General features: G+C 42.7%; 1 protein-coding gene across 1 annotated transcript in view; it reads left to right on the top strand.

The window, feature by feature from the left end:
* Window positions 1–23,152, top strand: part of atp6v1ba (ATPase, H+ transporting, lysosomal, V1 subunit B, member a) — a 33,105-nt gene that overhangs the window by 8,979 nt on the left and 974 nt on the right. Inside the window, exons 2-13 of the mRNA XM_080530639.1 lie at window positions 5,238–5,293; window positions 5,477–5,575; window positions 5,809–5,902; window positions 6,947–7,024; window positions 10,549–10,688; window positions 14,587–14,688; window positions 15,604–15,701; window positions 15,934–16,057; window positions 20,196–20,346; window positions 20,757–20,839; window positions 21,062–21,166; window positions 21,840–21,969. Coding sequence (XP_080386765.1) covers window positions 5,238–5,293; window positions 5,477–5,575; window positions 5,809–5,902; window positions 6,947–7,024; window positions 10,549–10,688; window positions 14,587–14,688; window positions 15,604–15,701; window positions 15,934–16,057; window positions 20,196–20,346; window positions 20,757–20,839; window positions 21,062–21,166; window positions 21,840–21,969 — 1,260 coding nt within the window. The remainder of the gene's footprint in view (window positions 1–5,237; window positions 5,294–5,476; window positions 5,576–5,808; window positions 5,903–6,946; window positions 7,025–10,548; window positions 10,689–14,586; window positions 14,689–15,603; window positions 15,702–15,933; window positions 16,058–20,195; window positions 20,347–20,756; window positions 20,840–21,061; window positions 21,167–21,839; window positions 21,970–23,152) is intronic.

The following is a 23,152-nucleotide window of genomic DNA, read 5'->3' as shown; positions in this document are numbered from 1 at the left end:
TGAGCCGTGGAACGCAAACCGTACCGTCCGTAAAAAAACCGAGAAACGTTGCACCCCTAATTCATTCACATTCAAACTAGACACTACAGTCAGATAACAATCCTCTTAAACAAGGCAGTGAGTAGCCTAAATTGTTTAACTTAAAAACACATTTTGCTAGCTTATTTAGCAGGTGCTGCTTCGACTCCTGGTAGCGCATTTCTATCCGCCTGGTTATAGAACGTCGCGATGGAACAGGATATGCTGGCTCGACTATTTGCATCAGCGCACGAAATCCTCTACCCTCGACAAAACTGAGCGGCAGAATATCTGTTTCAATTAATTTACAGATGGCCATCGTTATTTTCTCTTCTCGTTGTGCATCACACCTCCCGCGTATAAGATGAGACATGATGGAGGGCTGAGAAGGTAGCGAAGGAGCAATCAGGGTCGGGTGTACGGTTTGCAGGTGGTATTTCATCGGGGTCGTTGTCGTGTTGTATTTATAGATCACTGCGCAGTGTTTGCAATGAACGAGGTCGCCTTTCAGATCAAAATGCTCCCACACCAAGCTTCGTTTCGCTCGCTTCGCCATTTTCCGAGCTTGCTCTGCTAACCTTTTTTTACAACTGTGTAATAAACGTGAACTTTTTTATAAGACGCTCTCAGTGCCTCTTTGTTGAGGGGAACCTGGAATTACTGGAGGTTACACTAACGTATGGTAACTTGTTGCATCATGCCGTACTGCGTTGCGAAATTCAATGCGAAGGCAAATGCAAACTGCAAAGTTCATTTCTCACACATAACGTGGACAAACTAATTTCCATTATTATTATTATTATTTTAAAAAAAAAATATATATTAATGATTATCGAGAAAAATATTTTGTGATCGACCAAGATCCTTATCGATCAATTATCGATCGTCGATCATTGATGCCCACCCCTAGTCATGAACAAAGATATTGGACTTTTGTCAGGTAAACCACTTCTCCCTGAATATTGTTGCAATGGATTTTTGGATTGTTGCAAATGCATTGTTGCAATTACAAATGCTTTGGCTTTTTGTGTTGATTGCTTTTTTCAACACAAAAAAGCAGAGAAAAAAAGCCAAATCTGATTTTCATTCCACACAGAACAAAAAAAATGGACTGGACAAAATGATTGGCACCTTTTCAAAATTGTAAGAAATAATTGTATTTCAAGCATGTAATGCTCCTTTAATTAGTATTTAAACTCAACTTGTGTTGTGTGTCTGTGTGTACCACACTGAGCATGGCGAAAAGAAAGAAGAGCAAAGAATTGTCTGAAGGTTTGAGAACCAAAATTGTGGAAAAGCATGGACAATCTCAAGTAGGGATGCCCCGATCGATCGGCTAGCAATCGGAATTGGCCAATAATAAGTAAAAATATGAGATCAGGAAATCCGGTAATGCTTTCTAGTCGCCGATCAATGACGCAAACAAGTGAGCCAATTCATTGTGGCATGCTCCTAACCTAAACGAGCCACTCTCGCATGCTAGTTAAACAAAAATATGTCAGTGGTGTTATGTGTTTATAACTTGAGGACTCCAGATGAGATCCCAGTATGCACCGGGAGAGTTGAGCATGCACAGCAGTCGCAGATTTTTATTAGTCTATTAGGCCTAGTATTAGGCTATTATTTGATCGGTATCGGCAGTATATCGGACGATATTGCTCATGGATTATCGGTGGCAATTTTTTTTATCGGTGCATCCCTAATCTCATGGATACAAGTCCATCTCCAGAGATCTTAATGTTCCTGTGTCCACTGTGCGCAACGTCATCAAGACGTTTTACAGCCCATGGCACTGTAGCTAACCTCCCTGGACGTGGACGGAAGACAAACATTTATGAAAGATTGCAACGAATGATTGTTCGAACGGTGGATTAAAAAAAACGCGATCAACTTCCAAACAAATTCAACCTGACCTGCAGATGCCGGGTAAAACATTGTCAACTTGCACTGTCCGTCGCCATCTGAATGAAATGGGACGCTATGGTAGAAGACCCAGGAGGACCCCACCTGTAGAGTACAGCGTCAGAAAGCTGCGTCTCCGTCAGAGCTCATAGGTCTTCCATCAGGACAATGACCCTAAGCACACTTCAAAAAGCACCCAGAAATGGTTAAAGACAAAGAGCTGGAGAGTTCTGAAGTGGCCAGCAATGAGTCCAGATCTAAATCCCATAGAACACATGTGGAGCGATCTCAAGAACAGGAAACGTTACCTGATCCGATGGGTCTCAATTTCTGCTGCTACATTCAGATAGGGTCAGAATTTGGCGTAAACAACATGAAAGCATGGATCCATCCTGCATTTTCTTCTTTTATATATATATTATATTGTGTATCTTATATTTGTGTTTGTTTGTGTAGGCCACAATTTCAACAGAGACGCAATGCACAGCAATTTATTATTGGAATAACGCATTGTATTTTATCAGGATGAATCATCAAGCCAGCTGGTCACATTTGTAGGGCTTGCAACATGGCTACATTTTAATTGCAATAAATAGGAGGAGAAAACATCTATGTAAACATCTTCAAATTGCGTCTTCTGTTTTCAAATATTTTCCATTAGAGCTTTGTAGACTTTTGAAAGATTTCTAAGAGGTTGACTTAAAATTATACAGCTGCAATTTTCTTGCATTATAATTATGATCACCCTTCAGTAAATAGCCATATGTATCTCTTTTTTGAGACATATGGGCAATTTGTAGGGTAAGTGTAGCTATTAAGCCCATTTATAAACACAACTAACCAACATCCATTCTGCAATTTGTGTGAGGAATGGGGTGGAGGGGGGGACGGCGGGGGCGAAGACCCAAAAAAACAAAAAGTCTTGGAAAATTTGATGGAATTTGTACAAAGCATACATTTCCTTGCATTTGTAAAGGGGGTGTTTGGATACAGGCTTTGTTGGAGGCTGGAGTGTAATCATGTCAATCATCAGGCTAATCCTTTATTTAGAGCAGCTGTGATTGCCCAGGCCAATCATCTCCTGGTCCAATAGGAGAGGAGGGCGTGTTGATGAGATGAGTGTTACAATATTTTTGCTGGTGAACAACACAAAACCCACGATTTGTGGGATATGAATCGGGCTCTGCTTGATTTCTGCAGAGAAGTAACTGTGTTTTTAGGTTCTGAGGATTCAAGGGATTTAAGCTATAAAGAATAGGCCTAAGTAAAAAAAGAAAGCGGAGATTGGGGAAAAAAGGTTAGCGTTTGTATAGCCTACTTACAAACTGTATGCTATAGCCTATAGGGGCCTACTTAAAGATAAACTTAATATAATATTGTCAAGATAATAATAATCAAGACCGGCCGTTACAAAAAATAGAGCAAGGATTCATAGCTAATTACGGGATCATTGTAGTAAAGCAGTGTTGAGACGGTATCATGGGTGTGCAGTGTTGATTCATGATGACTCAATAGCCGACATTCAAGGCCTTTGCCATGGGGCAGAGAGAGAAGGGGAGGGGTAACCACAGGGCAGAGGGAGGGAACCTATCAGTGACTTACATATTCATAGTTCTATGGGAAATATTGCAGATCAAATGAGGTACTTACTGTAGGAATGTGTTATGAAATTTAGAATTTTTTGGACAAGGTATTTGTTTTTAACCAAAATGTATTTTCGCAGAGAGCCAGTGGCCACAGTAGTTTCTAGCGAGACGCAGCTATTTTGAGAAGGAAAGGGCAACTAGCGCCCCTCTGTTGTGGTGGTCCTTTTCACACTTGAACGCTCTCTCTGTCTCTCTCTCTCTGCCTCACTCCCTCTTTCTACCCCCCCCCCCCTCTCTCTCTTACTAGTTTCCTCTCTTATTAGTCCGACTAATAAGGGGTGAGATGCAGGTGTGTGTGGGAAACGGCTATAGTGCATTGACAGGTTATTTTGTTGGCCGCTGCCTAATTAGTGGCATAGTGGATGCACCCCGCCAGGCTTTAGTGCTCAGTGTTAGCACCAGTCTGCCCTAATTTCCTTGCGTCCTTTGATATCGGCCAAGAGATTGAAGGTTTGCACAGAAAAAGAAACAAGGGGCATGAATGATAGAAGACCTGCCAGGAGCCCCACCACCCTATGCTACAGATGTGCAGGGAGAGGCAGACAGAGAGAGGAGGGCGGGGGGGGGGGATACGGGGGAATACGCCAGCAGACACAGCACCCCAAATTGGCTCTAATGTCAGCAGAGTTAATGTTATCCCATAGAAAGTGAAAGTACAAAGTTTGAGGACCACACCCTATGATCTTCTGCTTGGTTCTGTTTGAGGCCCTTCCTGGCCTCCAGGCACGCCCCATCCACTCAAGCACCTGCCGCTCTCCGATGTCACCGTGCCTTCCGGAATATCCAGTGTGCTGAGTTTGAGACGTTGGTGAAAAAGAAATAATAAAATAAGCTCATGGTCAACTGCACTTTAAACGGCTGTCAGACACTTTGCACCACTTCATCTACATTCCAGTGATGAGGGTCCCTGCTGAGATGAAAAGGTCTCCCAAGCTATTTAGTGTTTGTCTATTGCTTTTAGAGCCTTTTTGGTTTAAAAACTAAAATGGAGGGTGCCCAGAAAGCTAACTTATCTAAAAGCTGAGCCAACTGTGTTTCCAGTAATTGGGAGTATTTTCTTTTAGTACAAATTCTATTTGAAGCCATGTCAAAGCTGAGACACAGGAGTGAATCACTAGATGTGAGAGTATGCACGGAATGTACAAATTATGGATTGCCCCTGGGAAGCCCCAAGATGTATAATTTCATATAATAGCAGTACTTACAATAATGATAATTACTATAGCCTTGTTCTAGGGATTGTAGTCTGCAGTCTAGATAGATTTTCTAATTCACCCCTTGTGTCCAAAGTACATCATGTATTTTCCTTGACATTTGCCTGGCCATGATAAATGGGCATGATAATGCTTGAAAGCCATTTTAAAACTCTCCACCAAAGGTTAGCCTAGTTTGCAATTATTAAAATAGGTGTCCATGAGGAATGTGACGTATTTCCATATGATTGTTCGCTTCAAGGCAGAAACAGCATTGCACCTTTCTTAGCCACAATCACAGGGGAAAATGATTTAAAATGTCAGATTTTTCTGATCATTGAAAAAAATAAAATCTATTCATTGTGCCTTTTTTGTAAGTAATTTAAGTAATTGGTTATTCAAATACTGATAAAGCTTACGGCTATACATGGAAACACAGAGCGAAAACTATTTCAAACACACAATTTTCTCTTTTCAGCTTATTCTACTGTCTCTGGTGTGAATGGCCCACTGGTAATCTTGGATAATGTGAAGGTGAGTTAAGATATTCTCCAATTACTTCTCTATATTCATCTATTTTCTGTCTTACTGTCCTCCTTAGATTGAAGATGATGCTCTTGCACTCTGCAGTGTCAGTAACAGCTGGTGTTCATTGAGTGTTTCTAAAGAGAGTGGTGTTCATGTTCAATGGGAATTTTCTGTTATTTTCGGTTGTAGTTTCCCAGGTATGCAGAGATTGTGCACTTGACTCTACCTGATGGCACCCGGAGGAGTGGCCAGGTGCTTGAGGTGATTGGCAGCAAAGCAGTTGTACAGGTGAGACACACACACACACACACACACACCTTTGTAACTGGCTGACTTGACTGCTTTTATGTGTATTGATTTTGTAAATTGTTGCTTAGTGTTACTGTTGACAGGGTTGTTTGATGGTATTGACAATTTACAGCCTAACCAGTCTATAACAGCTAAATCCAGTAGCCCATTCGGCGGTAACCCGCCCCATCTGGCAACCCTGACTGTTGAACACTTGACTCTCTGTCTGTCAGGTGTTTGAGGGGACATCAGGCATCGACGCCAAGAAGACGGCATGCGAGTTCACGGGTGACATCCTGCGCACACCTGTGTCTGAGGACATGCTGGGTAAGATGAGCCCTCCGCCATCAGATGAAGTGGCATGAATGAATGAATGAATCGTTTAATGACCACACGACCTAGGTCGGTGGAATTTGTTTTCGGTACAGGTGGAAAGCTCAATACAGCAGTGTCAAAAACATACACACATTGCACATAACTATCACATGGACATGTACACACATAACCACAAGACATAATCAATATTTACAATTTATAAAGTGCAGTACATCTGGCAGGGTTAATGCAGTGAGTCAGGTGAGAGGGGAAAAAAAACTGTTTTTGATACGGGATGTTTTGGTGGCCAGGGATCGCATCCGGTGCTAGCGCCAGCCAGAAGAAACACTGTGGATCTGACTGTTTTACCTGACCTGTTTCAGTCACGCTGAGAGCGAATTAGAGGAACAGAAGGTTGAAGAGAATCTTTCTAAGGCTGACGTGTGTGTGTGTGACCTTTTTAAGGGTTTACATGCATTTTAGTAGGAGTAAAAATAGCTTCAATAGTGTATTGTGTGTGTATTGTGTGTGTGTGTGTGTGTGTGTGTGTGTGTGTGTGTGTGTGTGTGTGTGTGTACATGCTAGTGTTGGAAACCAGAGATTTTAGTTCAGAATTAAAGGCACAATCTGGTATTTGTTCTGCAGTCAGTAGTCATTCCAATTCATATCCATTGATACTTGAAGAATATTACTTCTTATAAACGTCAGACTTAACTAAAGTCGTTTAGGGCCACCAGGACAAAAACATCACGCCACTTGAACAGTTTCTTCCCCCAAGTGATGGCCCTCCTCAATAACTCCTGATCATTGCACCTTGCACTTTACATGTTCTTGCACTTAGTTGTACAGTATATTTATTCATAATATTCACTCATATTAGTACTGTATATTTTGTCTTGAGTTTTGTTGTAATGTCGTCTTGCTGTTGTATGTTCTGTAGCTTGTTTAGCATGGTAGAATACCAAATCATGTTGCTAGTGCACTGCACATGGCCAATAAAGTTGAATTGAATTGAATTGTTTCATCAGAACTAATGGGAAATATCTTTCATTTCAGGACGTGTTTTCAATGGCTCAGGCAAGCCCATTGACCGCGGCCCCACTGTCCTGGCTGAGGACTATCTGGACATCATGGGTAAGACGGAGCTCTCTCAGACCAATGTCAAATACTTGATTTTGCTCCATTTGATTTTGTTTTCCTGGTACCATGGAACCACACACATGCATTTTACCTTTATCATAAGTACCGGTAGATATAATTGCAAATGATTAAATCCGTCCAAATAATAATAAAAACAAAATTGTTAATTAAATGTTGACTTTTCACATGGGATGATTTCAATGAAAGTGGATATTGAATGATCCCTAATGACCCATCCTAACCCTAACTTACCAGAAAGCATCTAGTCCTGGGCTCAGACTGTGTAGTAGTGTGTAGTAGTGTGGGCTCAGACAGTGTAGTAGTGTGTAGTAGTGTGGGCTCAGACAGTGTAGTAGTGTGTAGTAGTGTGTAGTAGTGTGGGCTCAGACAGTGTAGTAGTGTGTAGTAGTGTGTAGTAGTGTGGGCTCAGACAGTGTAGTAGTGTGTAGTAGTGTGGGCTCAGACAGTGTAGTAGTGTGTAGTAGTGTGTAGTAGTGTGTAGTAGTGTGTAGTAGTGTGGGCTCAGACAGTGTAGTAGGGCTCAATAGCATCTCATTAGTGTGCAAGACCTTGAGAATCAGCTGTACAGGTGAGCACTTTGCATGCAGAGGGTTGCAATTCCATTGAATTGGGGATAGTTTAACCAAATTATGCCACAAGACAGAGAATTGTTGACATTTTGAAAGAATTTAAATGAATTTAAGTAAAATTCCCAGTCAAAGTGGTTTATTATAAATAGGTTTATTTAAAAATTATTATCATTATTAATACTTCCCATGGACAAATTCTGGAAAGATTCAGGAAATTTACTGGAAAGTTTCTGACCCTTTGCAACCCTACATCAGCTAGAACAGTGTGACTGGATTTGGGCCTTTTACAGTGGCTCGCTGCATTGTATCCTCCATGAATGTGAAACCAGAGCTGATTCTGATGGGTGAATAAGTGCGCCTACTCATATACAGATCATATACAGATCGCAGCCCTGAGGCTGTGTTCTGCTCCGAGACCGATGTTGAGTGTTGATCCCTGAGGTTGTTTCACTGTAGACTGTGTAGAGGGCTACCACCACGGCATCACCGTGAAGAGAAGAGAATGTTATATTGGATGCATCAAACGTTAACTTCCAGCCTGACCTTTTCCTTCCAACACAACAGAACACAATATGTCTGCTCGTAGCCGCTGTTTGGATTCCTTCCGCCACTGTCCATCTTTCAGTTTTTTCTGTAAACAATGTTTTCATACAGTGTTCTGTACAGTATGTGCTAGTAAACTTTCAATTGAAAGATAAACACAATGAGTGCACTGGCCCTGGCCAGCATTGTCTTACGTCAGGTGTCGTCTTTCTAGCACAACGGCCCTTCACCTGAAGCCCTCCATAAGTATTGGAAAGAGGAAGTGTTTTGTCTTCCTTTAGCTCTATACTCCAACCGTTTGATTTCCAAATCAAACAGATTCTATGGGGTCAATGTTTTCAATTCAGTATTCTTTTCTTTCAGATTGGTTTCAACATTTAGAAAATACAGCATTTTTTTTAAACATACTCTCGTTTTTCAGGGCTCCTTAAGTATTGGAAAGAATCATATCATGTCCAAATAAAGCACTTCTGTTTAGTATTCGGTCAACTGTCCTTTTCAGGCAATAACTGCCTCTAGTCTTCGCCCTATTGACCCAACCAGACGCTGGGATATATTCTCTGGTGATGCTCTGCCAGGCCTGTACTCCAGCAATCTTCAGTTGTTTGTTTTGAGGTATTTCTGCCTTAAATCCCCTCTTCAGCAAATTAAATGTGTGTTCAATTGGATTTAAATCAGAATATTGACTTGACAACTCTAGAACCCCTTTTCTTTTTTCTTTTCTTTTTTTAATGTTCATTGTCTTGCTGTGAGATTGGAAGCAGTTGCTCGTACTTCAGAAGATGCAATACACTTAAGAATTCATTCTGCTTTTGTTATCATCAGCAGTTACCTCATCAATAAAGACAAGTGTGCCAGTAAATGGACTTATATAGCACTTTATTCCAAAGCGCTTTACAGCGGCCTCTCATTCACCCATTCACACACCAATGGCGGCAAGCTACCATGCAAGGTGCCGGCCTGCTCATTGGGAGCAATTTGGTGTGTCAGTGTGTTCCACTGTCTTGCCTAAGGGCACCTTGAGGCTCTACCTCCTGCGCCCCAGCCACACGTGCCATAAAACCCCCTCATTTCTCCAAAATGTACCATTGTCCACAAGGCAGTTGGGGTCATCCACTGTAGAAGTCTTCCTGGGCTGAGCTCGCTTCAATACTACAGGTTCCCAGAATTAGGTGGACTATGTACAAAATGGGTTGTAATTCCTAAATGGTGAAATCAATCTGAAAAAAGAAAGCTTTGAATTAAAGCTGAGAATCTCTACTATAGGAAATACAGTGCCATCACATCAGAAAATCAATTTCTTGCCATTTCTTGGCATTACAATCTACTTTACAAACCTCAGTAACTGGCTACTTTTATAGGTACTTAAACACATAAGTGTGATGTGACTGGCTAAAACAGTTCAGTTGGCCAGTTTCATTTTATTTTTTTTTGCAAACTGTTACTTTACTTTATACTTATGGAACTTTAACATTACAACACATTCCAGAATATGACCGGTATGTTGTAACATTACTATATAAACAAAAAACACTTTAAACACTTTCAAATGTAAAAGTGCCTCTTAGCCTTGACTACTGGTTTTGGAGAGGAAGAAATAAAAGTAAAAGTGCACTTAAGCCATGACGGTTGGTAGCATATTTTGCGCATATACAACACGTGTGAAGAAATGTTTGCATGAACAAACATTTGAACAAGAAGCAACTGCGTTCCAGACAAACTTGACATCCGACTTTCAATGAAACGCAGCATAAACAGACATTCACTAGTGTGTATTGAACCGTGGACGGAGAACCGTGTGGTTCAATATAAAACAGAGAGCCGTTGCACCCCTACCATCTATGCTAGTTCATCCTCACTGCCAAACGTCATAAATACTGCACACTCAAACACACATTCAAAACTCCTCTGCTAGTGATACTATCATTTAATTAAGAAATTTGCTCGAAAGAAACTTGGAATTCACTTATTGTTTTGTTTTGTTTATATAGTCATGATTTGAGGCAGAAAAGTTGTCTGTCGTTTTTAACAGTGCACATTTTAGCCTAGCTACTTTTTATCCTTCCCATGATTTCTTCCATGTTTCTTCCATGTTATCAGATAGCGTGACTGTCCACACTGATCTGTCGTTAGACAATGCCCATGTCCTACCACTATATACCCTCTTGTCATTATTATGATCCCTCTCTGGGCGGTATGCCTGGGTCATGGGCATGTCACATGCTAGCCACTGTGCCATGTCTGTCCCCCTTTCACAGAAGTGGAGAGGAAATTCAGGACAATTCTATGAGATATTCAAAGAGAACAAGATAATGCTTCCTTTATCGTTAAAACCAAGGCATATCTACCTGTAGCCTTCATCAGTGTTTTTGCCCCCCGCCACAGGTCAGCCCATCAACCCTCAGTGCCGTATCTACCCCGAGGAGATGATCCAGACGGGCATCTCGGCCATCGATGGCATGAACAGTATCGCCCGAGGACAGAAGATCCCCATCTTCTCTGCTGCTGGCCTGCCCCACAATGAGGTAGGGAGGGAAGTGTAGCCAAGGCCAACATACACACATGGTTTGCCTTGCCAGAAGATGACTGTGACATCGGCCTGCAATTTCTCACGAATTTGCTGACACTCCTACATTCCTACATTCCGGCCCTATACTGTTATTCACTGCCCATTAGACATTTGAAAAGAGTTTGTTCTGTCTGTGTACAATGGAGCCCTCATCATCCTGATTGCAGCAGGGACCTTCGTCATGGTTCTGTGGTCTGTCTAATGAGGCTAGGGTGGCTATAAGGGTGTGCACTTGTAAATATAACCTCACTAGACTATGTTAGGTATGTTGCAATGTTACGCTACAGTTCTACAGAGAACATAAGTGCCCTTTTTTTTATTATTTATTGAAGTCCCTCTGTCTTTAAGCTCACCTCTTACTAGCAGCAACTCACCCTCTGGTACATATCACACAGGTTATTCATTTGTAGCCAACTACAATATGTGGTATGCTGGACCGGGGGGGAAAAAGAACGGTAATAATACAGAACTCATTTTAAAAATAAATTGTACAATAGTTGTACACTTGAATGTCTGCTTGCCATTCTTTTTCCGAGACTTCTGCTTTCAGAGCGAGCTATTAATGAAGTTATTACTAAAAGCAATAATAATCGAATGCAGAGGCCTAATAATGTGTACGGTAATATGATAGAGTAGAGAAATGTATATATATATATATATATAGTAGATACATTTATATAGTCTTACAGTCTTACATTTATATATATACCGGTGTATATATATATATATGTCTTACAGTTACAACCGGCTCTTTGAGGGCAACCATAATGCTGATGTGACCTGGGATGAAATGTGAGTTTGACACCCCTGGGTTCCAGTATGAAGTTAGGAGTTGTCATGGGAGACAGCAGAAGAAGGCTGTGACATCAAGCCCACAGTTGATTCGCTCACCGTCCCCCACTTCGGCCCTATATTGTAATTCGCTACCCATTAACTTAGTTAGCACTAACTAACTTAGTTGTCAAAATATTTGCAAGTTTGCCCAAAACCAGTTGGCATTGACCTCACAAACAAATAATGATGCGCTCATTTTGTTGTAGTAGCCGTCACGGTTAGTGATTTGTGTGGTTATAGGAAAATGTCCCTCTGCATTGATTATTTTTCTCGAACTGCACAACTCGTCGTAGATCATCCTTTACATAATGTTTGTCCCTCAAAGCGAGCCTCGCAGTGAGACATTAAATGTTTCTTGCCAAGGGGGTATAAGTTGATGTCATCAATTTATCCAATGTTGAAATCTATTAATCTATTCCCACTCTCTATGCTTTCATTCTCTGTCAGACGTCTCTTGTGGAGAGGTGTTTGTGTGTCTGTGCACGTGTGTGAGGGGGTTCTTCTTTCCAGAGAAACTGAATGATTAAGGCTAATAGGCGGAGGAGATTTAATTGTTTAGTCCCTGTGGTGCAGGAGCAGCCAGAAGTGGGTCAGGAGGACATGGCAGCCATGCAGTGGGATATTTCCCTGCCTGTGGAGGGCTTTTTCCTATTTCACACACAACATTATTCCAGTCTCCATCTCCCAACACATGACTCTCAAATGCCTCTCAGACATACTCTACTGCTCTGGTTTTACTGACTCCATATTGGACCAATTCAGATCGAATCTCCTCTAGTGTTTGTACAATGCACATACACATATCATAGCTCATGCATTAGACCCATTGTTTCCAACTAAATGCGCTCCACCAATTTCAGTGAGGCACATTCACACAGTGGAAATCAACAATCTGCCTTAAAGCATGAGTCAGTTGATAACGCCTCTGTGTCAGAGTGTTAGTTAACGTCATATGACAGCCGTCTGTACGATACAGTACTTCTGTATTCTATATATAATCTAAAGATGGACTGGAACAGTCACATCAAATCTCCCAGGCCTTCCTCTAGTTCCCTAAACTGTACAGGAATTCCATTTAGATTTGTAATAATCATAATAATAATACATTAGACTTATATAGCGCTTTTCTAGACACTCAAAGAGGCTTTACAAACTGAAAAGATTGAGTAGTAATTATAAAAAGAAACAAAAAAGTTTGAAGAGGTGGGTTTTGAGGATAAGTTTTGTATAACTTTTCCTCAATGTTTTGCCGATAGCAATGTTTTTTTTATTTTTATTATGTCGATTAGAAAAGAATCTCTTCATTGTTGTCCTTCTCTTCTGAAAAGTGCTTGGCTCTGTTCCTTTTGTGTCTGGAGTTTGAGCAATGGAAAACATTTCAATTATTGTCTGCTTGGTCGTCGTTGTCATTCTGTTTTAATCACAGTTATGATGCATCAAAGGTCATGGATTCATGGCTGTTAGGTGAGGCAAAATAGTTGAGAAAAATATAGTGGCCATGAAATAAACTAGTCATAATCAATTTACTAACATGTATTCAACCGCAGTACTCCTAGTGTCTCTAACTGCTTTTGTTCTGACAAACAAGACATTTAAAATGTTAACACAGGTTTTGAATAAAGCACTTTGACATAGGAAACAAGAGTAAACCTATAGTTTAATGTGTTTGGGAGATGATCACGACATTGCTGGTGTTCCCATAACGGGAGGCAGGGAGTAGGAGGGAGGGAGGGAGGGAGAGATGTGGCCAGCCAGTCAGCCAGTGAGGTCCCCTGGTTGAACTGGTAAATTAATTAAACTAATAAGACAATGGTGGCGAGAGGGGATTAGGCGATCGCGTGAATGGCACTGATTAATATAGGATCGGTAGCCCCCATCTCTGAGGCCGTTAACGCTTGAGGTGGCTGTCCTCTCACCAGCCATCACCATTTGCAAAAAGCCTCATTATGACCTTCTGGCTAGACAATAGAAGACCCAACAACTTTGTTTTCTTGGTTTAATGCTCTCACAGTGGGCCGTGTTGTTGGTTACCAAATGCACATCTATATACGGGGGTGGGGGGGGGGGGGGGGGGGGGGGCAGCAGAGGTGCAGCACGGCGTTTCGACCGACCCGAACGTGTAAAATCCCACTGAACCTACAAGACGACCATGAATGATTCTGGATGGTATGAAAGTAACAAATGAAAAATCTGCCCCCCCCCCAAAAAAAAATAATCAGGCCCCAACTCTTTTCTTTTTGATGAGTGCCTCGAATGGGAATAAAAGCCGTTATCCTCTGTAATCTGGGTGCATGATCAAAAGAGCGAGTGGTCGAACGGAACGGGTCCACGGTAACGGGTCTTACTGTAAAAACACTGGGACAGGCTACGCCTTGTCTGCCTAATGACGACGGTCGGCTTCTCGTGTCAGTGGAACGGTATAAAACAGCCCTCTCGTTTCATTAACCAGATGTCACCGGGGTCATCCGCGCCGCGGCCCCTCTATGGGCCAGGTGTCTCAGCTCAGGGGGCAGCGCGAGGTCAGCCAGGATCAACAGCCAGCAGCCGTTACGTTAAGCCACAAGCATGAAATTCCTCCCCTCGAAAAAATTCCCTAATCACAGAGTTTCGCTCCAAACGACTCTCACACAGCCTAGCTGTTTTTATGAACGTTCATTATGTTTCATACGTTTACATTTACATTTTGGGCATTTAGCAGAAGCCTTATTCCAAAGCGACTTACAATCAATACATTTGACTAAGCAAGTGAATCATCAATCCACCAGTCGTAGCAGGAAGAGTAATCTAGCTCAGGCCCGGGGCCATTGGCAGTCTCAGTGATAGAAGGAAAAGTTTATTTAAAATGTTTTTATAGACACTGGAGAAACAGAGAAACAGTACAAGGGGGGCAGTAGAAGTCTTGGGCGCCACATTAAAGGGGAAAAGCGGGTGTCTCAGGAGGACGCAGTGCTGGGGTTAGGATGCAGTTAAGATACGTCAACCCTCAGTTTTGTTAATCCTGTTCTCTCGGCCCCCCCCAGATTGCTGCACAGATTTGTCGTCAGGCCGGCCTGGTGAAGAAATCCAAGGACGTGATGGACTACAGCGACGATAACTTCGCCATTGTCTTTGCCGCCATGGGGGTGAGCACGGCAGCTGATGGACACTTTCTTTTTTTTCCCCCCTCCCTCCCTCCCTCCCTCTCTCCCTCATCTCTGGTCTGTTTTTTCCTCTCCGGCTAATCCTCCTCTTAACTCCGGCGTAACACTCTGTGACTCTCTTCCCCCTCTGCTCTTCACCCTCTCATTCACCAGGTGATTTAGCCATTTAAGTCCCACGTTACTTCTGCTCCCCTGAGCGGATTTTGGCCACGTCGACGGGTTACTATTCAGCAGTCTTTCACACATTCATCCAGGCAGTATCAAATTCACTCCAGTTCAGCTGCTCTCCACTCTTGACTATTTAATGTTGGGTTGGTGGGGCGGCCCTCTGTGACCTGTTGCAGAGATGTTAGTGACCCCCCCCCCCCCTCCACCTCTGTTCCTGGGCCCCACTTATCCCTCTCCCTGCTGATGGCTAATTCACACTGCATTGAGGCCTTGTAACATATGCGCGAGAATCTAACAGGAGAGTGGAAATGCTAATAATGCTATGCATATTGGCAGACTGGTGTGAATAGGGATTTCGATGTTTCGATGTTCAGCATATGCATTCTTTAAAAAGGAAACTCTTCAATTAAGGGAAATAACACTGTGAAAAAAACGATGTTTTACTGTCTGAGGATGTTTTAGCATCTACTTAACACTTAGTCATACGAAGTCATCACATACTCTACCATCAGAATATATTCAGTTACCTACAGTAGAAAGCTGCAAAACCATTTAACTGCAGTAGCATTGGGTGATATTTGAAAAATGATTTCTATTTGATGAGCCCATATTTCTTAGTTGTGGGCTGCGGCAGTATCTTTTGAGCTTTTGCTGTGGAGTTCTCAAGACATTTTACTGTCAACTTCGCTTGTTGACACAAACCGCTTTCTAACTCCCACATTCTTTCAGGTCAACATGGAAACTGCCCGCTTCTTCAAGTCTGACTTTGAGGAGAATGGCTCCATGGACAACGTCTGCCTGTTTTTAAACCTGGCCAATGACCCAACGTGAGTTTCTCCACATTAGCCGTTTAGCAATTCACCAGCTAGCTCCTACAAACACAAGTTATTGTTAAATGAACACAGATTATAATATATAAGAAATATCTCTAACACACTCTCTCTCTCTCTCTCTCTCTCTCACACCCCCCCCCCCTCTCTTTCTCTCTCTCTCTCACACTCTCTCTCTCTCACACACTCCCCCCCCCCCCCCCCCCCCCCATTTTCTTCCTCTGTCCAGTATTGAGCGCATCATCACCCCGCGCCTGGCTCTGACCTCGGCTGAGTACCTGGCCTACCAGTGTGAGAAGCACGTCCTGGTGATCCTGACAGACATGAGCTCCTACGCTGAGGCTCTGAGAGAGGTAGGCAACCTGAACCAGCTGAGGCTCTGATAGGGCTTTCACACCGGCAAAGAACCGTGCCGGTTCGCGTTCGCGTTCGGAAACCTCCGAACGTTGGTGCTGTCTGGCGAACGAGCCTGCGTTCATACCAGTGTAACCTGAACCATCCGCGTCATCAACGATGGGTGATGAAGGGGCGGGATAAACAAAAAAATTCACAACTAGATGGCATCTACTTCACTGGAAAAGAGGATAATATCTTCCACTACAGTATCTGAAATAAACACAATTTTCTATTAAACAACACAAAAGACACTTTCTACACGCGTTCTCTTACTAATCAGCTGCTCCGTTACTGGAATAGAAATGGCTTACGAAATTCGCGTTCGCGCATGTCCGCAGGCGTGTGCGTGTGTGTGTGTTTGCTGAGCATGTGAGGAAGATAGAGAATAATGCAACTTTTGATATTGTTTTTGATCACTAATGATTAGATTTAGATTAGATTACATTTTGTCTACTTCCTCCTTGCTGGTCTCTGCAGCCTGCAGAATATGACACACCCACTGACGACGTGACTGTTCTACGTTTTGGTTCGCGCTTGAGAACCACTATTTTTTGGTGCCCGCTGCGAACCAACTTTTCAGGTTCCGAACCAATTGAGCTTCGGTCTGAACGCGCCGGCCGGTTCCAGACTTGGTTCGCGAACGCGAACCGGCACGGTTCTTTGCTAGTGTGAACGCCCTATGAGAGAGGTAGGGAGACTGAACCAGCTGAGGCTCTCAGAGAGGTAGGGAGACTGAACCAGCTGAGCCTCTCAGAGAGGTAGGGAGACTGAACCAGCTGAGGCTCTGAGAGAGGTAGGGAGACTGAACCAGCTGAGGCTCTGAGAGAGGTAGGCAACCTGAACCAGCTGAGGCTCTGAGAGAGGTAGGCAACCTGAACCAGCTGAGGCTCTCAGAGAGGTAGGGAGACTGAACCAGCTGAGGCTCTGAGAGAGGTAGGCAACCTGAACCAGCTGAGGCTCTCAGAGAGGTAGGGAGACTGAACCAGCTGAGGCTCTGAGAGAGGTAGGGAGACTGAACCAGCTGAGGCTCTCAGAGAGGTAGGGAGACTGAACCAGCTGAGGCTCTCAGAGAGGTAGGGAGACTGAACCAGCTGAGGCTCTCAGAGAGGTAGGGAGACTGAACCAGCTGAGGCTCTGAGAGAGGTAGGCAACCTGAACCAGCTGAGGCTCTCAGAGAGGTAGGCAACCTGAACCAGCTGAGGCTCTCAGAGAGGTAGGGAGACTGAACCAGCTGAGGCTCTCAGAGAGGTAGGGAGACTGAACCAGCTGGACTCCTCGCGGTGCTCTGCTCTCTTTCTGTGAAGTATCAGATTCTCACTTTTAATGTTGAAGTTTGCTAGCCATTTTTATCTGAATGTCATTGGCAAATTCAGTATGCCAGGTAATGAAAAACCTCCGTCCCCACACACAATGACCTTGATGCAGTAAATAATGACTATTATCGTATTTGCCTTTCAGACAGGAACATGCGTACATCTTCCAACACAATGGAATAACGAGACACTGGCCCACGTCAAGGTTGTTTAACCTGCAAGGTTTGCACGGCCACCTATATGAGCAGATTGTAAAAAGGCTTATGCAGGCTGTGAGCCGTGAATTCTGTGAAGGTTAGGGTCCTCAAGTTGCTGAACAAGAGCGCCCACCCTTTCACTACCAATCGCTTGGCTACTATCTATCTTTTCTGAAATGTCGTTTTTTTTTTGTTTGTTTTTTGTCGTCAACACAGAGCAGCAGGCTATTACAACCACACTGCAGTAAGGAACACGAAAGGAGATCTTTTTTGCTCGCCACAATAAGACTACAACTCCTCCGGCTGACTCGGTCGGAGTGATCAAAGTCATCAATGTCAAATCTTTGTTAAGTCTGGCAGCGGCACTCTACTCATTCTGCTATGTCATATCTCTGAGATCTTTAAATAGTCTAGACTCTAGATTATACTGAGTACAAGAGTAATGACTGGTGATAGAAAGGATGATGGCTGAGTAGTTGAAATACATTGACATACTGTAGTAGGACAGTTGGATAAACATGGTAAGAAGGTAGGATAGCCAGATGAGAGAAGGTAAGAGGAGGGATAGATAGATAAACATGGTAAGAGGGGAGGATAGCCAGATGAGAGAAGGTAAGAGGATGGTTATACAGAGAGAGAGAGAATGGATAGATCAATACAGTTAAGAGGTTAATCAGTATGGGCTTTATTGGCTTTTTTAGATCAGATTAAATTCAACCCTTTGTCATTAAACAGAGTACATCAGCGCCCCTGGAGCAATTAGGGGTTAAAGGCACAATGGCAGTGGTTTTGACGATAGATGGGTAGATTCGCTGAGGGAGAGAGAGATTTCTTTTTTTATTTTCTGGTAGTAGAAAAAGTTTTCAGATGGTTTGTACGATAGATGGGTAGAAAGTGAGTTATCATAGTAGCCTAGATAAAGTTTGAAGATCTTGTGATGTTCATCTGGTGTCCAAGAGACCTGCCTACAAAGGAGACATGAACAGCAAACAAACAGTTGTAACACTCAACGTACACGTGGATGGCAGGAACAGAAACTACAGCAGCAGAAGCCCCCCCCCACACACACACACACACACACAACACATCTGTTAAGGTGTTTGCCGAGTGATAAACTCTCTAATGACTCTTGTGTTCACTCAGTGAAAGGGAGGATAATGTGTCCTTCAGCCTTCTGTAAAAGCCGTAATTTCATTATTCTCTGAGGCTTAGGGAGGGGAAGGGGGCTTTTTTATAACACCGCCCTCTCTTGCTTTTTCTGGCGAGGAGTCGGACCCTGTCGCCTCTTCCTTTTATGCCTGTAATAATCCTTTTATTCAGCAGAACATGTTTTTATGTGTCAGCCGTACAATGTAGGTTTTAAATGGTCTATACACATGTGAATGCGCGGCTCCCTTTCTCTATTGTCTGCCTCTAACCTTGACGCATATGTTGTATCAAAAAAAATGCCTCGGCCAAGACTCTTGACTTGTATGGTATTTAACCACTTAAAGAAGAAGACCGGGCATTAACATTTAACTTCTATTCCTGTTTCCGTGTTTGAAGGTTGAGTCTCGAAGTGAATCCACAGTTCACAAGTGCAAGCCCTTTACTTTTTTGTTTGTTTGGGTTTTTCAATTGAATAAACACACATTCTTTTGCAGTATATAGTTGAAGTGACATTCTAAAAGTGTAGGTCAGTGGCACTGTCAAAATATGTACATTTATTTACATAGTCAAAATGTGTTAGTCAAAATGTTCATCAGTATGATTGTCCATTGAGGCATTTTGTCTAACGAAGGACTACAAAAGAAGTACATACAATATAAAGAAAGGAAAAGAGCAAGAAGGGGAAAAACTATTGAGAAGACAATTGGAGGGGGGGGGGGGGGTTCTGCTGCCTCATTCTAAAGGCTAAATTACACCGCAAACGTCAACCTCGCGTTACCTCAGCGGCGCGTGTCAGTCTCATTTAGGCGGCCATGTTAGCAGGTTAGAGCAGACACACGTGAGAGGGGCGCCTGGCGCTGACGCCTGATGCTGCTCGCTCGCTAGAGAGTCAGAGTGTCGCCTATTTTTCAGCGCGTGAGGCCGACGTGAAAATTATCTACCAACAAAAGTAGACTACTGTTTCAATGTCTACATCTGTAAATATGTTTTTTATTTAAATTTTTTTTTTAATTATAAATCAACACTTCCGCTATCTGTTTCAAAGCAAAAACCCCATGTAGGCTATAATTATATTAAATGGAATGCCGTCATGGAAGGAGACCTTTTTCAGTGGGGCAGTTTTGAGTAAACGGGGTCATCTAAGCAGGGGAGGCTGGTGGAGGTAGAAATTGAATAATAATCATAATAATAACTTTAATTTATATAGCGCCTTTCAAAAACCCAAGGACGCTGTTTTAGGGGATGAAACGGACAGAAAACAAACAAAGCAAAAACTAAAACAATGATTGGGGGCTCTGTCCCCAACGGTCTGTAGGTTGGTGCGGGGGTGGATAGCAGGCCCATGTCTGGAAGATGGCCTCTTGATCTCTGCCTCCACTAGCCTCCACTGTATCTGACGTACCCTGGTTCCACCCCTTGCTCCCCCGTCTCCCCAGGTGTCTGCGGCCAGAGAGGAGGTTCCTGGCCGTCGAGGCTTCCCCGGCTACATGTACACTGATCTGGCCACCATCTACGAGCGTGCTGGCAGGGTGGAGGGCAGGAACGGCTCCATCACTCAGATCCCCATCCTCACTATGCCCAACGATGGTGAGACAACTGTTCTGCTTAGGAAATACCATCTGGATTGGCATTGTTTTTTTCTCTCCCAAGTATTCATTTTTAATTCATGTTTTATTAATGTATTTGTCGCACCGCTGAATTCGATTCCATTGTTTTGAATGCATCTCAATGAGACAATGCACGCGGCGTGCGATGCGATATTGTCGCACGACAACATTCGATTCTCCATTCTCATTCATTCATTCGTGTGAATTGAGAATCGAATGTTGTCGTGCGACAATATCGCATCGCACGCCGTGTGCATTGTCTCATTGAGATGCATTCAAAACAATGGAATCGAATTCGGCGGTGCGACAAAATCGCCGTGTGCATTGGCCTTTAGCCACCTCTTAGGGGCCTCTGCTACATTGACCTTCATGTGAAATGTGTTTTCCCAGATATCACCCATCCCATTCCTGATCTGACTGGGTACATCACGGAGGGACAGGTATACGTGGACAGACAGCTGCATAACAGACAGGTACAGTACGGACATTCACACTTGTTTGTACCACAACAAGGTTGGAAACAATATAAAAGTAATAAATCATTTAAATAAAAGTTTCCTCTTGCTGTGAATCTAGTGAATATATTTTTATACTATATTACACTCGAAAATGTGAAATGCAAACTTTTTTTGGTTTACGTTTTAGTTGAATATGGTATAGATTACTAAATATATTCTTTAATATTTCACTTTCAGATCTATCCACCCATCAACGTGCTGCCCTCTCTGTCTCGATTGATGAAGTCTGCCATCGGTGAAGGAATGACTCGTAAAGACCACGCCGATGTGTCCAACCAGCTGGTAATGAGCATACCCACCATGTCCACTTTAACACAATATTACATACCACCATGTACACTATTACATACCCACCATGTACACTCTAACACACTATTACATACCCACCATGTACACTCTAACACACTATTACATACCCACCATGTACACTCTAACACACTATTACATACCCAGCATGTACACTAACACACTATTTCATACCCACCATGTCCACTTTAACACACTATTACATGGTGGGTATGTACCTCCATGTACACATTAAACCACTATAACATTACCACCATGTACACTTTAACACACTATAACATTACCACCATGTACACTTTAACACACTATTACATACCCACCATGTACACACTAAACCACTATAACATTACCACCATGTACACTTTAACACACTATAACATTACCACCATGTACACTTTAACACACTATTACGCGGACCGACCAACGCAGAACTATAAACTGGGAGAGCCCTCGCGTAGGCTACGGCGTAGCCGCGCGTAAATCCGACGCAGAAGTATAAATTGGGCTTTAGAACATTAAATTGGTTTCCGGCTTGTTACCCCTTTCACCAGCAGCTGTCACAAATGTCCTATAACAAGTACCCAGTCAGGGTACCTTTCCTGGTCAAACAAGCCTAACTAAACCACAACCCTCCCACCCCCTCTCTCAGTACGCCTGCTATGCCATTGGTAAAGACGTGCAGGCCATGAAGGCTGTGGTAGGAGAGGAGGCTCTCACTTCAGACGATCTGCTCTACCTGGAGTTCCTGCAGAAGTTTGAGAAGAACTTCATTGCTCAGGGTAAGAGATGGAAAAACACACAACACATCATCTTGGCAGGGGGGGGGGGGCGGTATCTGAGATACTACATTTGGGGTTTTCATTAGTATCTGAGATACTACATTTGGGGTTTTCATTAGTTGTCAGTAATAATCATCAAAATTAAAAGCAATAAACACTTGAAATATATCAGTCTGTGGAATGAATGTATACATTATACAAGTTTCACTTTTTGAATGGAATTACTGAAATAAATAAACTTTTTGATGATATTCTAATTGTATGACCAGCACCTGTATATGTCTAAATTAAGTACCCTTGTTTAGGATTTGGTTGACAAACCTGTCTGTGACCCACTGACCCCACCACATGCTGGATATGTCCATATAAAGTTCTAACAAATGGCTGTGCACTTTCCTATTGGGCATTGCTACATCATGTTTCTGACTAGGGTACAGTAGGCCCATGTTCATTGTAACCTGGAAGTCTTTGTTTTTAATTATCATTGTTTATTTTCAATGCTTCCAGCCATAATTCAAGAGCAGATTGGAACAAAAACCCAACTGGATTGAGTATTTGTATAGATTGTGTGATGACATGAAGTCTATTTAAAAAGAGACAATGGTAAACTTTCATGGCTACATGTTTTTTAACTCCTCTGTGAGACACACACACACACACACAAACACACAGTCCTTAAGTGATAATGTGTGCTTCCCATCAAAGCGCACAGTAAATGCAAATCCATTATCACACTTGTCCTTGGACTGATGAGATTGCTAAAGGAAGGATAGGAAGAGTGAGTGTGAGCCTGAAGTCTTTCAACAAGCCTTACCTGATTCATTAAACTGAGATAATTTTATTAGAGTTGATGAGGACAAAGAAGTGAATAGAAATGACAAATCCTCTGTTCCATAGCAGTAATGAATGTATTGCTTTACACTACAATAATAATCATGTCTCAGACTTTGGGCCTCTCTTTGCTGTCAGCTGAAACACAGGCAATTGGGGCTGCTTAGAAGGCTCTGCAGTTCACTCCTGTCCTTCAGGTGGTGAGATGGCAAATTGGGGGATTTTACCATGGTCGTATATTGAGACGATCATCGGTGGTGTTTTTTTAAATTTATGAAATCATAATTTCAGAAATATCTAGTTACTGAGTTAAGTTCTATGAAATGCTTCCTTCAGTGTATGTAATTGAGAC

This window comes from Nansenia antarctica, assembly GCF_963989245.1.
Source record: "Nansenia antarctica genome assembly, chromosome: 1".
NCBI classification, from domain to species: Eukaryota; Metazoa; Chordata; class Actinopteri; order Argentiniformes; family Microstomatidae; genus Nansenia; species Nansenia antarctica.
The sequence above is the reverse complement of the archived record's forward strand: the minus strand, read 5'-3'. Positions and strand labels throughout refer to the sequence as shown.